The sequence below is a fragment of the Molossus molossus genome, unplaced genomic scaffold, assembly GCF_014108415.1.
Source record: "Molossus molossus isolate mMolMol1 unplaced genomic scaffold, mMolMol1.p scaffold_m16_p_24, whole genome shotgun sequence".
In the NCBI taxonomy this organism is placed as follows: Eukaryota; Metazoa; Chordata; class Mammalia; order Chiroptera; family Molossidae; genus Molossus; species Molossus molossus.
In genome coordinates this window covers 7,700,398-7,718,241 of record NW_023425360.1, presented here as the reverse complement: position 1 = coordinate 7,718,241, position 17,844 = coordinate 7,700,398, and the positions used below count along the sequence as shown (strand labels likewise).

The 17,844-nt window shown below is 45.3% G+C and overlaps 1 protein-coding gene across 10 annotated transcripts in view; it reads right to left on the bottom strand.

Annotated features, from left to right (window-relative positions):
- CHD2 (chromodomain helicase DNA binding protein 2) overlaps window positions 1-17,844 on the bottom strand; it is a 91,916-nt gene that overhangs the window by 7,355 nt on the left and 66,717 nt on the right. For 7 of the 10 annotated variants that reach the window (XR_004961470.1, XM_036277861.1, XM_036277866.1 and 4 more), the window contains 9 exons: window positions 17,574-17,712; window positions 17,006-17,156; window positions 15,741-15,863; window positions 14,252-14,380; window positions 13,239-13,379; window positions 11,327-11,461; window positions 7,154-7,332; window positions 4,963-5,062; window positions 2,620-2,833 (listed from right to left, as the gene is read on the bottom strand). Coding sequence is in view for 9 of the 10 variants with exons in the window: in XM_036277861.1 (XP_036133754.1) it covers window positions 2,620-2,833; window positions 4,963-5,062; window positions 7,154-7,332; window positions 11,327-11,461; window positions 13,239-13,379; window positions 14,252-14,380; window positions 15,741-15,863; window positions 17,006-17,156; window positions 17,574-17,712 (1,311 nt within the window). In the remaining variant the exon portion in view is untranslated. The other 3 variants (XM_036277867.1, XM_036277869.1, XM_036277868.1) reach the window with 3 other exon arrangements.

The following is a 17,844-nucleotide window of genomic DNA, read 5'->3' as shown; positions in this document are numbered from 1 at the left end:
CAACCAGAGGCTTACGTCCATTGTTGATCCAGGAGGGATCAGGCCAGAGGACTGAGGGGAAGAAACTTTTGACTCTTCTACCTAAGAATTAACAAACACATTGAGATTCCTCCACAATGTGAGAGGGTCACCTGATGATGACTTCAGACCAAACGGAAGGTCAGATTTCAGACAGGGCGTCAATGCAGTGGCACAGTGCAGATGCGCGAAACCCAAGCCAGTGCCATTCATTCCCAGAGAAATACAGTGCTTCCCTTTCTTCTGGACCCTCCGTGAGGTGAGTCGTTGGTGAGAAGTGCTGAGCTAGTAAGGACATGGGTGAGGAACCCAGGGCTTAAATAAAGAGTACAGTCAGCTTACTGAGAAGAGCTACTTCAAAGGATCAGAATATAACATCGGTGACATCACAGGAACAACACAAGACAGCGTAATCCCAGGAAAAAGTCGGTACAACGAACACAACCTAAGCACATGGAAACAGTCCCCAGCCACCGGTACAGGCGACACCTTTCCCCTTCCATAAAATGGTGATCGGCTCATTTGAAGCTTTTTATATTAGAAGACGTTGACATTCTGCTTCCAAGTGGTGAAGAGTAGCTTGCAGCAGAAATTACACGCTGCCAAGAACATCGAGAAAGGCGAGATAAACAAAAAAAGAACCTGTTTAAAACCACCACAGAGCAGCCAGAGCCACCGGGACCGGAAGGAACGAGATTCCAGGGCTGGCTCTGCAGCCGCTGGGAGCTGTGCATTCTGACCTCAGGCAAGGGTGGGTGTGCAGCTTTTCCCAGGCTGAGGACACCACCGCAGAAACAGACCCCAGCAGAGAACTGGCTACAGTGTGTCCTTCACATCGTTCTCTAGCTTCCGCAAACACAGTATTCCAAAATTGACTAGGGAAAACAGTTTGCTGGTTCCTTGAACATGTTAACATAGAATTGCCATATGACCCAGCAATTCCACACCTGGATATACACCTAAAGAATGGAAGACAGGCACTCAACTCCTTGTACACAGTTTCCACAGCAGTATCATTCACAATAGCCAAAAGTAGAAACAAAACCAAATGTCCATCAGCCGATAATGAATAAACAAACTGTGGTGTCCATACCATTGAACGATATTCAGTCACAAAAACGAATGAAGTATTGACATTTTTACAAACATGGATGAACCTTGAAAATAGTATGCCAAGTGAAAAAATTCAACACATATCATATGTTTCCATTTATAAGAAGAGTCCAGAATACGTGAGTCCAGGGAGACAGAATACAGATTGGCGCCTACAGGGGCTGGGGAGGAGGGCAGGATGGGGAGAAACTTAATAGGTATGGGATTTCCGTTTGGGGTAATGGAAATGTTTTGGAATGAGATAAAAGTAGTGGTTGTACAACATTATGAATGTTCTAAATGCCATTAAACTGGTCATTGAAAATGATTAAGTTCATGTTATATATGAGTTGCCACTTTTTTCCCTCCATTTTTTAATTGATTTTTTTAGGGAGAGGAAGGGAGATAGAAGCATCGATGTAAGAGATACAGCTGCCTCCTGCACACCCCCACTGGGGATCGAGCCTGCAACCCGGGCATGTGCCCTGACCAGGAATCCAACTGGGACCTCTCAGTCCAGGGGAGGGTGCTCCATCCACTGAGCCACACTTGCTGGGCCCTCCATTTCTTAAACCTGTAAAGCCAACCCATTCTTTTTAACTGATGATGATAATAGAGTACAAACATCCTATTATTCATCTAACCTTTCTCCTATTAATGGGCCTTCAAGTTATTTCCAGATTTTTGCCATTATAAGGCTGAACTAGACCTCATGTGTTTTCATTTCTGCAGGTCAGACTCCCAGAAACAGAGCCTACATATTCAGATATTTCAGATTAGGCTGTGGAAAGATTGCAGCAAATTTATACTCAGCTACTTGTGTATATATCACACGTTAATTTTTGCTGATCTGAATGGGTAAAAAAAACTCAGATTATTGCTTTAATTTACATTCCCTAGTAGCGATGTTACCAGCTTGTCACACTGGCCATTTGAATTTCCTCTGCTGTATGAATTCCCTCTTCCTAACCTTTGCTCATTGTTCTTTAAGAAAATAACAAAGACTCATCCAGCTTTACTTTTTCAACCTAAGCCTAACATCCCACATTTAAACAATGTCAAGCTTACCAAGCTGCCAGCACACACATGCACAGGGAGAGAACACCCTCAATTATATTAACCAGAAATGGGTCACCACAGACCCAGTAAATGTTTCAATACTAAGTACTCAGAAGAAACTAAAACAACACCATTTTTCTATTTGGTTATCCTTTTGTTATCAATTTACAAAGGCTCTTTCAATAGCAACAGTTTTAATCATTTAGCTGTCACGTATAACGTAAACTGTTTTCCTCAGACTATCACCTGGCTCTTGTTTACGGGGCTGTGTTCTTTTCAGAGCTGGAGGAGCATCCTTTTGGATCTTTATTTCATGTGTTATCTCATTCAGGAAAAAAGAAGGCGAATACAGTGATGCCCGAGAATAAAGCACAAAGGGCCAGCTGCTGTCTCTGGAAAATAAACGATTCTTCTTTGTCACCTCTTTTAACAAGTCACTTCATGACCTACCTGCATTACTAAAGTGCCTCTTGTTGGGGTGATTGTAGTTGTCTCTTGGGTGTCCGTGCATCTGTGGGCCATGGGAGGCAGGCAAGTGAGACTTCTGAGGGTGAAGGCTGTGCGGGGTGTGGGCCTGAGACATCAGGGAATCCCGGCTGGAGCCTGAGGCCTCCGGTCGAAAGGGCTTCTTACCACCCATCACGTCATCTTTCTTCTTTTGCTCCTACAGAGTAAAAGGAAAGAGACTTTCAAGATTCCAGGCTGAATTCTCAAGACCGGTATGAAGATCATCACTTCCAACAGTCCCCTCTTGCCCCGCTCGGCTTCTGACCTGCCATTTAGTACCTTCTTTCCAAAACAACCTCACCAATTCCTGAGCTCCCACAGCATGAACAGCCTCGGAGCTCCACCCGCTGCTCCGACCTACTAGGCCAAGTGCACAGACTGCTAGATGTCCCCGCAGGGCCATGGGACAGGTGCCCAGGCTCTGGGCGTTCTCAGACACTCCTCTTCCATGTAAAACCAGGACCACCAACTTCCTTGGGCTAACTAGAACAGAGAGCCCCTGACTAGTCCAGTGGAAACCAGTTCCTATTCCGAAGTCATCAAGTTGAACATCTAAATGTTTGAGTCGTTTCAGTTCGCCACACAAGCAAAATATTCGCTATACAAACGTCATAAATACAGAAAGAAATTTAAAAATGTATAGTGATTTAAAATCTCACCAACAAGAAATTAATGTAAAAAATTTGGTCTATGTCTTTCTAAGCCTGTTTGTTTATTTTAATCCTTACCCGAGGATATTTTTCCATCTATCTTCAAATAAGAGTGGGAGGGAGGGTGGGGGGGGGAGGACGAAGGAAGAGGGAGAGAGGAAAGAAGGAAGGGAGGGAGGAAGAGAGAGAGAGGAGAGAGAAGAGAAAGAGAGAGGGAAGGAGGGAGGGGAGAGGGGAGAGAGAGAAACATCGACATGAGAGGGACACATCAACTGGCTACCTCCCCTCCCGCACCACCCTGACCAGGGTTGGGGACAAACAGCAACCGAGATACACGCCCTTGACCAGAATCGAACTCCCAAATCTTTGGTCCGTGGGCCAACCCTCTAACTGCTAAGCCAAACCAGCCAGGGCCATTTTGTGTTTTCTAATGTATATGCATATTTTAATAATATTATTTGGTATTATTTTTTCACTTAATGTATTGTGAAAATCTCACATGAATACTTATTTCCAATAAATTATACTTATGGTTGAATAATATTCCCCAAAATGGATATACCATGATTTATTTCATCTATTTCTTAGTATTGAACCTTCATTTCCACTACAAACATGTTTAAATCCTAATTACCTCCTTAAACTAAATTCTTAGAGGCAAACTGTACATCTCCATCTGTGCAGATCTTCCTGAACTGTCCTGCGGAAAGGCTGTGAGCATGCAGACGCCACCTGCAGGTCACTGCTCCTGCCCCTCCGTGCACACTAGCTTCCAGCGCCCTTCACACGCCACGTCCAATTTCCCACGCTCGTCCCAACTCACTCTTCCCAACCTCTCCACTCTGTCCCGGGGCCTTTCCCGGCTATACTTTCAAAGACTTTCAAAGCATTTCAAAGATATAATGCTTAAAATGGAAACTAACATTTAGCAATGTCAGTACAGCTTGCTGAATTTACTGCTGTGTATGTAGCATATCCTTCCATGTAAATTATAGTACTAGTTACTTCCGGGTGCTGCTCTGCAGCTCAACCCAGTGCTGAGCACCTGCCCTGCACTGGCACTGCACCAGGTGCGAAGACACAGCGGAGGACAGAGACATAAACCCCACAGCATTGCCAGGGCACTGCTGTGCTGCCACCACCACGGGGAGGCGGCTTCTTGGCACCTTCTCCTGCTTGCTCACACGGGAGCAGTTGAGACCCTATGTATAAATGCCGGAAGGACACCAAGCTCTCATGGCCCAGAATCCTGTCACAATACATGTGCACGGGAAAGAAAAGCCTGGTGAATAAGTGAGTCCAGAACAGAAGAACACAGGGAGGGTAACAACCCCTTATCAGAATTCAACTCTGTCTAAAAGAGCCAACAAATATACCAGCTACTTTCCCACCGGGCTTCAGGTTGGCTACCAGTGCAGCGTGCTGAGAAACCACACGGCAGCCATGAAGGAAGGGCGCACAGGACCAGGCAGGATGGGCCTGGGCCCTGCACCCCTCCCCGACCACGCCTCCATCCCTAGGTAGGGCAGAGCCCCCGTGATCCTGCGATCATCCCCCAGGGGAAACAGTAATCAAGGGATGTTCCTGCAGAACTGGTGTTTGTCTGTTTGAATGAACTGGGGTATTTGTAGTTTACCTCCTCTTCTTGAGATCTTTTCTTATGAGCCATCTTGTACAACTTGTGTAACTTTCGAGCATCAAATTCTGTAAACTTGGAAACAAAAATCCATAGGTTCCTAAAAAAAAAAAAAAAAGTTCTGGTGATTATTGAATTTAAAAAATAACTCTTCATTCTCTTTTGATTGATGGCAAGCTACTGAGTGTTGCTGTGGAATACTTCCCAAGTGCAGAAATCAGATTACAGAAAGAAAACTCTTCGTGAAGGTCTTTGCGTCAGTAACATGTCTACACGCTGCTGTCAGGGATTTGCCGCGGTCTGGAGGCCGGTCCTGTCTCTCTGCTAAAACCCACCTACCAAGTGCACTGCGCCAGCACCCCGGCCCTCGGCTTGCCCTGCCCTCCGCACTTCTGCACTCTGCCGAGCAGGCCCTCATCACCTCCACCTCACAGCCCGGCACCCACGTGCAGCAGGCGTCACTGGGGCTGCCCCTTGTCTGCTTCCAGACGCCAGCAAGGCCTGTAATTTTCCCCATGAAACCCTAAGGGACTCCCCCCTCCATCGCACTGCACCCCACCCGCACAGCGTTCCTGTCAGCGGGGAGGGACAAGTGTCCAGGACACAGTGGCACGGGCACGCCCCTGAGCCGGGAAAGGAGTGTCACAGCCACGGACTCCTTCTGAGAGCGGTCTCACCCCGCCAGGCTCTGCCGCTCACTAGCACACCTGCTGCACATGCAGAAAGCCATTTCCCGTTCTAACGTCTGCTAAAATAGGGCTTCAGTCATCTTAACCAACTGCTTTCAAACCTAACAACCTCCCAGTGCCCTCACTGGCCCACTTCGAGCCTTTGCTGAAGGCTGAGACACTCTTCATCTAAGTCCGCTCTGGTTTCCTAAGACCAGGTCAAGGGCACCTGCCTGCTCTCAGAAGACGTCCCTCCTGACTCCTCCTCTGCACACACCTCCTCCTTCTAAAACTCCTACTATACTTGCAGTTACCACTTCACCACGGACAGTTTCTCAGGAGTGAGCAAGGACCTGCCTATGCACTACTGCCAGCCAGGACCACAGTGCCTGGTGCCTTCAAACACAGACAGGCTTTGCCTGGCCAGTGTGGCTCAGTGGCTGATAGTCGACCCTGCACCAAGAGGTCACTGGTTCCTGATCAGGGCACATGCCCGGGCTGTGGGCTCCATCCCCAATGGGGGACGCGCAGGACGCAGCCAATCAATGTTCTCTCTCGTCAATGTTTCTTTTTCTCTTCCTTTCCCTTCCTCTCGCTCTTAAAAAATAAATAAATAAAATAAACACAGGCCCAGTGCACACAAGAAGCCCAGCCTGTGGCTCTACGCACCAGGAGTTTCTGTCATCTTCCAACAGGGATGGAGTCTGGTTAAAGAACGTCGGATGGCTAGCTATGGGAAGTTGGCACCAGTGTAAAGGGGAAGAGTGACATTTTAAAACTTAACCAAAAAAAGTTTTTATGAGTGTGAAACATCTTATAGATTGCATCATGACAGACGGTTTTATTAAAACCATGTTTCACTCCAAAATCAATCCACTGACACTGGACATACTATACAAAGATGAGTATGTTAACCATGAAGTATATGAGGTCAAAGTAACTATGGATCATGGCGAGAGAGTAATGTTGCAATTGTCTATGAGAAAAAAACAGCAAATTTCTCAAAATGTCCAAAGGGAATATATTATCAATAAGTCATAATGCCTTACAAATTAAAGTTCTGCATTATATGAATTAGTCCAAATTATTGCTCGAGTTATTTCATTATCATAGTTGGGTGACTTTAACCTATTTCCCCCGCTATGTTAGTAGAAAGCTAACCAGTAACTTATTACATCTGAGTATCAACCTCAGATGAGTCAAGCAGTAAAACTAGATGATTTCTGTGGCTTCATTTACAGGCTAGGTCTTTATTCTAAGAACAGGCCAGCAAACCCAGTCGCACTGTCTTAGTCTCACCAATTAATGACATCATCCAATGCACTCAGAAGACTGGTCTCAGTGGAATGGCCTAGGTCAAGAAAGTAAACTGAAGCCTGTTGGCAAAAGATGGCTTTTGGTGGGAAAAAAATGTTTCCCTAGGAGGAAATATCACCTTTTACAAGACAAAAACAGAACACACACACACTCTCACTCTCTCTCTGTCAAATCCGATCGGGCTCCCGGAAGCCCACGGGGGTTACCTCCTCCACAGCTTGACGTGCTCCTGGTCGGAGTAAGCTTTAAGGCACTCGGCTATCCGGTCTCCGATCTTCAGCAGGCAGTTGCGGGTGTGCTCCAGCTGCTCTTGCACGCTGAGCCCCTTGTCGGGCTTGTCCAGCTGTTTCAGAGCCTTCTTCACGGGCCTCATCCTCTCCTTACACTGAAATAGGCCAAGAGGGTAGAGACATAAAGCATCTGCGGTAGAGCGGTCTCCCCCTTTGCTTACTGTGCCCTGAATTCCCAGAGAACACACAGCCCGCCCTCGTGCCCTGTGATCACTAGAGAGGAGAGGAGAGGAAAGCCAGTGGACCAAGTAGCAATGTCCGAGTCAGAAACACCTGAGGTGCACGTCCCAACACCACCGCTTAGAGCGATGACCGTGAACACCTTACTTCGCCTCTGAAAATGCTGGTGTTTCCTCATCTGCCAGAGGAGCCTGAGAATCCCATTAGGCCTTTCTGAAGATCAAATGAGAAGCAAAATTACAGACCTAGCCTGAAAATCTCCCATCGCCAACTAGCTTAAAGTGCAGGCTGAAATATTTACCAGTTCTGCAGGCTTTTAAGAAACAGTGAACTGAACACAGGAACCTTTTTCTCCCTGTCCCCAGCCCCGCTAAAATGACAGTAAAGGGATTGCCTTAAAAAAGAGATAAACCCACAGAGACAGGGAAAATGAGAGAAAACAACAGCAACAAAATAGTGGCAGCAAGGAAAGTGACTTGAGAGTGCTGAGCCACCTCATTCACGTCGCGAAACTCCCCAAAGCCAGCTATGTGTCTCTCTGGGACGTAGGGGTGAGGGCTAACAATAAGGATTGGGTTTTTAAAGAATGACAAAGAATAACAGGTACTCAGACTCTTACAGATACCCAGGTCTCCAACCCCACCCAGCAAAAGGCAGGGACGTGTATTCGAAGAGGGTGAGAAACGTCTCTGAACTGGGCTCTGCCAGCATCGCCGAGGGGCGCGGTTACCACACTGAATTACATGGACACGTGCGGACTAAACGAGCCCCGGCCCGGCCTTCTGCCTCCCAGATTCCAGAAGGAAGAAAGCCAGGCCTTCATCCTCAGTAAGGAGATGGAGAGATTTTTCTCCATAAAGTCTGAACACCCAAGAGGAAAAACCAAATGATGCTGACCAGCCACTGAAGTTTCCTAGAGAGGCAGCCCAGCCAGATCACCCCCAGCCAACATTCTCGGAGTCCGTTAAGCCCCACCCCCACGCTCAGCATGCCCAATAAGGTCATTCCTCCCTCTTAACCACGAGCAGACGACCTAGGACTGCCGAGCCATATGACGAAGTGTCTATGTAAACAACAGAAAACAAATTAGAGAGAAGAGATAACTGAGGATTACCAAGCCATCAAAAGGTAACATCAGGGACTACTTCCAGAGTCCAATATCCAAAAACAAGAAGTTTCATAAAGATAAAACTAAGAACTTAGGAGGAAATTATCACAAAACCTGTAGGACCTGGTTGTCAGCCACTGAGTATATCTGGTACAACGAACAAATGAGGCCCACGACAGGATCATGGCACTTCAGAACAACAAAAGTCCTACCCTCTCATCACTGTGCAATTCCTGTAGCTGTACATACACTTACCATCTATTTGTTTTCCAGTGTTGTACTTCAGTTTAGAAAAAGAACAACATTTTTAAAATACCACAAACTGGAACATACAGATAAAAGAGCAGTATTATGAATGTATAAAGAATTCCTACAAACAAGGCAAGGAAAGACAAAATTACCCCAAACAGAGCAAAGAATAGGAACAGGTAATTCACTGGAAACATGAATGTCCAATAAATACAAAAATAAGTGATCAATTACAACACTGGTCAGTATTTCATACCCATTGAAGAGTGGCTGAAATTAAGAAGTCAGAAATAACCACGTATTTCTGAGACCGGGAAAGCAATCTTCTAGGGGTGTAAACCTCTACAAAGGCTTTGAAGAGTCACATTCTAGCTTATGCAATCAAGAGCTGGGCACGCGTGCCCAATGACACACAGCACGTCTGCTCGAGCTGTACCCTAAAGAAGCTGTTACAGTGCACGAGAAAATACTGACAACTTCATTGCAGCCTCTCTGCAGTGGTAAACATCTGAGAAAACCCAATGTCCATCAATAAGATAAATTAAACTGTGGAAATCATAAAATGGAGCAAATGGAGAAGGGGAAGTTACAGAATACATGCAGCGTGGCATTTCTATAGGACTTTTAAACACGGAAAGCAATCTTACATGCTGCTATGGACACATGAAGGCTGTGTGGTTCGATGGGTCAGGACCCAGACTTCCTGTCAAACTTCCTGGGGGGAACTCTCTGCTCCACATCGTAATTCTGTCACACAGGACAAGTTCCTTAACTCTCCACCTTATTGCTTAATATGTAAAATGCAGGTAATCACCTACGTCATAGAATCATTGTGGAGAAAAGACACGTCAAGTGCACCGACAACCCTGGCTCTTTGTAGGAGCCGTACTATCCTTAGAGACCTAAGTAGGGAGACTCTAAAACCCCCGAGAGAATGACCATCGAATTCAGAATCGCGGTCACTCTGGGAGTTGACAAAGGAAAGGCATGGGTTAGAGTGAGGAATAGCAGGGGCTTCAACTTTATATTCTGAGCTTGGAAAAAAGGCAGATTTGACAATTTCATGGCAGCATATCAATGTCTATATTCCTGAAATTTATCTGTAAAGATTTCATGATATAAAAACAAGAATAAATGAGCCAATATGCAAAAGTATTTTTAAAAATAGTATGGTACCATAGAAGCATTAGTTATGATTTTCTCTTGTAAGTACTGGGCTAAGGAAGTAGATCAGATAGCTGGTTGTGTAATGAATGTATTCATTTACTGATATTCTTCTAGCAGCTACATGTAAAGACAGACACAGTACTTGCCCTCAGAGAGCTCACAGGCTGAAGAGTCAAGAATTAACAAAAATGAGGTGAGCACAAAGAAAAAGGGAAAAAAATATATAAATACATGTACACACACACACGTACACACATACATATGCTATAGGTTTAGGGGAACCCAGAGAAAGAAGACTACCTTACAAGGACGAGGTCAAAAATCTAGCCTCTACTGCCACCGAGCAGGAGTGCTGAGACCTGGAAGGTCGCTTCCTCTTTGGGATGGAACTACCTGCTCAAGTGCACTGTGATCCACGGACACCGGGAGCGAGCGGGGAAGAGAACGGCCGAGTGCAGCACAACGAACTAGACGCACGCAGCTCCAGGGAGGGCACCGAGCCCCGAGGACACCTGGCGTGTTTGCAGTCCAGGCGAGGCCTGGTCCAGGCACACCCTCCTCGTCACCTTCCCAGTCCCACATCCTAGGCCGTGACTTAGCTGCAACCACCACAAGGAAGCACCAGGATACACCACCTTCACCACTGCTCTAGCTCACTCAGCCAGGACCCCATCCCATGTCATGCTGTCCCCCTTCTCTCCCCACTCGAGCCACATGGCCTTGTACCTCCTCAGCACACCATGCTGGGCCCTCCCACACAGGCCTTGTGTGTGCTGTTGCTCCGCCTGGGCACGGTCTTCCCTCCCCTCTTCTCCTATGACCTTTCCTCTTCCTTCAGAACCCAACTCACGTCACTTCCTTAAACATGCCTTCCTGATACCCCGACCGGATTAAATTGCCCTTCTCACAGGATCTTTGTGGAATCTGACCTTTCTCCTCCACTGCTCCATCACAGTAGCACAAACACGGTTTGTGTAGATCTGACTATCCCCCAACTCACATGTGAAGTCTACAACGATAGAAACAGTTATCTATTCACCATGGTAGTAACTCCATGCGCTGCACAGACAGTATTCAGTAAGTGTTAGGTAAGTGCACACTTCCGCTTTCCAGATGCTACTAAGGGCCCTGCAGCCCTTTCAGATAGAAGCACAAGACGTGAACTTGATTCCCTAAAATTCTTTCTCCCTAGAAGTGGAGTATAAAGAGCTCTTCCTATCAGCCTGTCCCAGAGCTCAGGTCTTTTGATCTTAGAAGTAAAGTGTTTCCAAAGTAATTTACTGAGGCTCAGACCAAATGAGGCTGTGTGGCTGGACCTATGGAAGGCAGAGCCCCGGCAAGCACTGTGGCTGCTAACGCTGGTGTCCCTCAATGTCAGGACTTACTATGCTGAATGTCTCCTGGTCCAGATCATCATCCTCATCCTCGCCAATGGGGACAGGTTCACTTCCTGCTGTAATATGGACAGGACCCTGAGATCGCTTTGATTTACTTGAAGATTTGGCATCACCACCTTTAGGCTTTTAAAAAAGAGTTACAAGGAGTCATTGTCACTTACAAAATCCTGCCTTGCAATTTGGACTTCCTACCTAAGTCCCATCACTACAGCAGGTCAATATGACGGCCTCAGTTTATAACAAAGGTAAAATAAAGTCCTCTGGGACATCATGAAGCCAAACCTATATGATTAACAGCTTCATCAATCACACATCATTCCCATTGGTCTCTAAACACACCCAATTTTAACTTTTGACTAATCAATGCTGTTTTGGCTTTTGTTTCTTCTTCCATAAATGCACAAAAATGTCATCAAGAGGTTAGAGTATAAACTGGCAGAGATCTGGTACAGTATCATGTAGCAACTTTTTTTTTTCCCTTCATTGACTTTCAGAGAGAGAGGAAGGGAGAGGGAGAGAGAGAGAGAAACATCAGTGAGAGAGAACATCGATTGGCCGTTTCCTCCATGGCCCCCACTGGGAGTTTGGCCCACAACCTGGGCATGTGCCCTGACCAGGAATCAAACCGGCAACCTCTTGGTGCATGGGATACTCAACCACTGAGCCACACCGGCTGGGCTCATGTAGCAACTTTTATTAACAGCTTACAAATATACACTTTGATCTAGGAATATTTATTAATGAAAATATTGTAAATAACTAAAATCTGCATAAACCCAAATGGATAAATCTCATTTTTCCATGAAAGGTTGCAGGAGGAGGAGATATATATATAGATAAATCTATATAAAATGGCTTCATACATGAACATTTAAAAACATAAAACAATACTACGCTTTGTTTGTGATTATATAACAGGTAGTAAAAGCAGCTATAATATCTGGGTAGTGGATACATGGATATTTGTTAAATCATTCTGTATTCTTTAATTTTTGAAATATTTTTTTTTTAAAGGGACCTCTGCGGAAGCACAAATGCAGATATCTGTCACAGGGTGATTTGCAACATTAGAAATTTGGAAGCAATTTCAATCGGGGAGACATAAACTGCTTCCAACCTGTTATAACCAAACAGAATCTTCCTCATCCATTAAAACATGACTTCCAACATGTATTTATTCTCTTGGAAGGTTGTTTGTGATATATTGTAAGTTGGGAGAAAAGGCTTCTAAAATAGTCTGACCTGATAATTATTTTATAAGACAAAAGTTCCAAAGGTACTTAGTAAGAAATCTACTGGAGGTATGTCTACATGGTAGAATTATAGCATTTATTTGTACATTTTAATAATGATTAGGAACTAATTGCAAAGTCACTTCATTAGAAGTTGGCAAGCATACATGAACACTGTACCAGAATTCAGTGGTTGGAATAAACTTCACAAAACTCCCAAAGGGAAGGTTATAAATAGCAGGGCCTTTCACCCAATTCTATTCCAAAAGCTTAGCTTTGGGTAGTATTAGGTTTGAATCTTAAACCCTTCAAATATTCAACTTTATCCGTAGAGTGTGCTCTTCTATCATGAATCTGAGAACGTATCTCAAGCAGTTACCTGTAAATGTGGACTTCTCCCACCTGTCCTATCTCACTCAAACATCTCTGAAATATGTTTAAAAAAAAGTGCAAGTGAAGGCCTTCCATATCAAAGAACAGACTAAATGTTCACGCTCCCTTCTCTCTGCAAGGAGAGGTGCAGGCCTCACTGATAGCCCCCTCCTTCCTTTTGAAATGTACCCATAAAAAAAGACCATTGTTTCCTCAACCCCCGTTCTACTTCTAATTCCTGGAATGGACTGTCAGAGGCTACAGGGATATCTCAGCAAGCAGAACAACACAAATACCTTCTCTTTCTTATCTTTCGACTTCTTCCTTTCCTTGTCCCCATCTTTGTCTTTCCTAGAGCTCATTTGTTTCTCCTTGTTCTCCTTGTTCTCTTTCTTCTTCTGTTTCTTTTTCATTGGACTTTTTTCTAAGCCATCGTCCTAGAAGACAAACAGGGCTATGAGCTATGGCCACACATTTTATATGGACTCACTGACTTTCTGGAGAAGGAAGCCCTGCCCCCAATGGCTCATGGCTGCGTCTACACTTGGAAGCGTGTTTTCAAGCAGACAGCCTTAATGCATATCCACAATTCTAAACTCTGCTCATCACCAGTTAGGCCAGTAGAGGCTTCACTAATATCTTTCCCTTTAATTCTCACAGCAACCCTTCAACATAGGCATTGTCATTCCCACTTCACAGAGAAACTGAGGACCAGAAGGTATATAGCTGTCAGATAGAAACTGGAGAGAGTGCTAGGATTTGAATTCAGGTTTGCATGACTCAAATCCATGCTATCCCTGCACCCACTGCGGATCCTCTTGGAGCTAATCTCGAAGTACAGTTATACTCGAAGAGTAACAAAATCAAATCCCGTCAAGTTGTCACCCACTGAAATAACACACTGAAGGATGCTGTTTTCCACTTGGCTTAGACCAGAGGTCACAAACTGGCAGGCCTTGGGCCAAACCTGACCCACAGACGAGTTTTGTTCGGCCCAACAACACAATGAACTGCATAGCAGCTGTCCCTGGCTGTCCCCACCACTCCCTGGCTGTTCCCAACAATGAGGAGAGAAGTCCTTTGATATTCAGCATCGAAATTCCCTGGTTCTCTTCATGTACTTCCATTACCTGTGAATGTGCAATGGCTGACTTAAATGAAAACACATTCCTCTTAGGCTAAGCAAAGACAGATCTATTCTAGTTGATCTATTCTACATGTAAACCAACATGTTTTGAATGGTTTTATACCAACTGGCACAGTAAGTGCAGCTTAAAAAATAACCCTCCACTGAAACGCAGCCTCGTACCTTCACTTCCCCCTCCTCTGACGGATTATCCGAGTGTCTAGGCGATGAGAAGTCAAGCCCGTGCTCATCTTTCAGCCTGGGCGCTTTGTTCTCCTTCTTTACTCGAGGCTTCCGCTTCTTTAACTTGGCCTGGAAGAGGAGAGAAAACGGTAACAAAGCCTCAAGTCTCTCAAAAGCATGACCAAGGAACATGATGACTCTCTGGAACAGGAGCAGCCATATAATTCAAGTGAGCAAACTCAAAGGCGTGTAACCGATGTTACTGGGGCGGGAAGACTGTGGGTCTTGTACGTATCTCACGTCACACGAAAACACCCACAGCTTTGAACCTGCTGATTCCATTTTCTTGAATTCATCCTCAAGATGTAATTCAAATAAAGGAAAAATACCTGGTGTACAAAGACACCATATAAAAGACAGTAAGAGTAACATTTAAAAAACCCAGAAGCACACAGTATCTAAAACTAAGGAAAAGGTGTTTATCTCCTCAATCGAATCTAATGCGAGTATAAACATGGTCTAATCTGTCTCTCTAGAACAGTGGTTCTCAACCTTCCTAATGCTACGACCCTTTAATACAGGTCCTCACGTTGTGGTGACCCCCAAACATAAAATTATTTTCATTGCCACTTCATAACTGTAATTTTGCTACTGTTATGTCTTAGGCGAACCCTGTGAAAGGGTTGTCCGACCCCCTAAGGGGTCGCCACCCACAGGTTGGGAACTGTTGCTCTAGAGCATACCTTACGGTATATACTCAACATACTATCTGGAGAATAACACCGTGTATGTGACACTATTACATGGAAAAAGACAAGGGATGGAATTGGGGTAACTTTTTTCCCTAAAATTGTTGTGATACAGAGAAATTAATACGAAGGGCTAGCTCTAAGAGCACTTAAGGAATAGACACACACGGCCTGCTAATACCAGATGTAGCTTATCATATCTTCGAACTGTGACTGACATCTTTCTAGGCCTGAACTGAAACGAAAAGTTGGGGAAATAAAAGGAGATACAGCCCTGATGAGTTCGTTTGCAACTCACTTGGTACTTTTCACTGAGCAAGTAAGGCCCACTTCTGACTTAACTGTGGATTCCAATTACCCATGGGCTCGTTATTACAATTAGCCCAGAGTTAGCTGTAACAACAGGCAGACCCAGTGGTGTCCAGACAGTTACTGAACTATGGTCCAAAAGTCAGGAAGCAGCACAAAGAAACAGCAACAGTGTGTCTGGACCAAGCCGCTCTGACAGCAATGAGGATTATTTTGAGACCATATTATAAGAAAGTTGCCAAGATGTTGAGGTCAGTAATTAAATGAACACTTTTAGGACTACCAACCAACCATCACTACTGGAACCTCAAAAGCAGCACCCAACTACCAGAAGATACCATCCTGGGCTGCAGCCGCAGTGGGCCTCACCCCACCCTCACTGCCGGGCCGAAGCCACGCCCTGAAGGACGCCAGCGGGCAGCTGCACTCACCTCTTCGCCGCCCGACACGGCCCCCTTCTTCTCCAGACTCTTCCTGAGCAGCTTCAGCAAATAGTCCGCTCGCGTCTGCAGCTGCTTCCCCTGAGGCTTTTTATCTGTCTCCACAGGCAGAATCTTCAACAGCAAAGGAAGAGAAGCACCCGCCACCACCCACGTCCCGGTTAGTGGATCAGGAGCAACAGAGACAACAAAGAACTGAGCAGTCCTTTCCCTCCCCACCCACCCGAAATACAGACACAGCCTCAGATCCTATCTCATGTCCATGGCTCCCAGTCACTGAAAATCCCTTATGAGCCGTTCTCGTTTTACAAAATGGGATGGAGAAATCCAGCTCTCCCACTGGCTCCTACCTGTGCTGTTAACTGGGTAGAACAACTCAGGTAGGAGGGGCTTGTTGGCTTCATCTGCTAGAACATCCCAGCCGTCGTGGATTTCCTCCTTCCAGGAGCAGGGAATCCCTGGAGCTAGGTTAAAGCTTCGTTTTAGATTGAAAATGCTTCTTAGAGCATTGCCGGAGAGCACTGAGCTATGCCAGGACAGGAGCTGTCCCGCTACCATAGGTGGACCTCTCAGGCCAGAGTGGATTTGGTCTCAGTGCTTATGGCAGGGTGCTGTCACCCTCTTAAGACATTGCATGTGGGATGAGCATTGTTTGACGTGCCAGGAAAAGCCCTGCCGGGAGCACCACATGGAGCACATCCTACCAAAATTTGAGCCAGTCAGCTTTCCCTGCTTACAGCTAGCTCTGAGCACGGCCTTACTACCTGGTAGCCCGCTTTGCAACGGATAGGGTGGGAGGCTCGATTTTGTGGGAGAAATACGGCCAATGTTGAGTTCCATTACAAAAAACACCAAGGTGGCTTATTCGTTCTTTGTGTATAGAACTAAAATATGGTTGTTTCAAATACAGTTGCAAACAAAGGGCCAACAACTAAGGCCAAGGGATGCTTGTATTATTAATAATCTTACCCTGGTATTTGTTGCAATGAGACTGACCTATAATAAAAATCAGAATTTTAAGATTTCTCCTGTAATTTCCCCAAGATTTTACCTGGCTATCACCTTCATCTATGACACAGTGTCACAGTCCACTAAAGATGATAACGTTTCCAAGGACAAAGAAATCCCAGGAATTCACTATTGTACTAATTTCCAAGTTGATCCCCACCCCCGAAAAATAGTTAAAAATACGTAATTAATATGAAAGTATTATGCAACAATCTTCTAGAAATCTCCAGCATCACAGTGTTACTTACTTTGTCAGTTAACTTTAGCTCTGGATCCGTTTTAATTAGCTCCCAGTTTCCATAGCCGTGTTCATAAATTCCCAGCAAGAGGCGAGAATCATCTTCCACTCCCCACTCAACATCAAAATGTGCAGCTTTGACACGACAGGTTAAGCAGTATCTACAGGGATTTCAAAAACCGGAGGACATCAGAGGAGGGGCCTTTCTGATTTGGAAATGAACACGAACAAAGTATTCTGATAGAGTGAAGAAACCACAACAGCCCGGCTGGTGTGGCTCAGTGGATTGGGCGTTGTTGTACTGAGAGGTCCTGGTTCGATTCCGGTCAGGGCACATGCCCGGGTTGTGGGCTCGATACCCAGCAGGCAGCATGCAGGAGGCAGCCGATCAACGTTTCTCTCTCATATCGATGTTTCTCTCTTTCTCCCCCCACTTCCTCTCTCTCTAAAAAGATCAATGAAAACATATATATGTTTAAAAACAGCAATAAAAATACTACATAACCACACATAACTGTAACTTGCAGGTTATTTTCCGTCAACACGACCACCCGAGCACACGCACATGCCACACTCACTTTTTTTTTTCTTCAGGGTCCACGGGGATGGATTTATGCAGCATCTCAAACTCTTCCTCATGTTGGATGATGGATTTCACATTCACCTGAACACCAGATATCTTGATTGTTGGGCCTCTCTTTTTTCCTGGTCCTTTCCCTAAAGAGCAACTTCACATTAGTTAACTAAGAATTTGCTGAAGTTCCGCAAAAAACATGTATCAAACCCTGAAGAATGCTTACTCCCTCAATCTCCCTCTGTCTCACTATTAACCAAAGATACAACCTATAA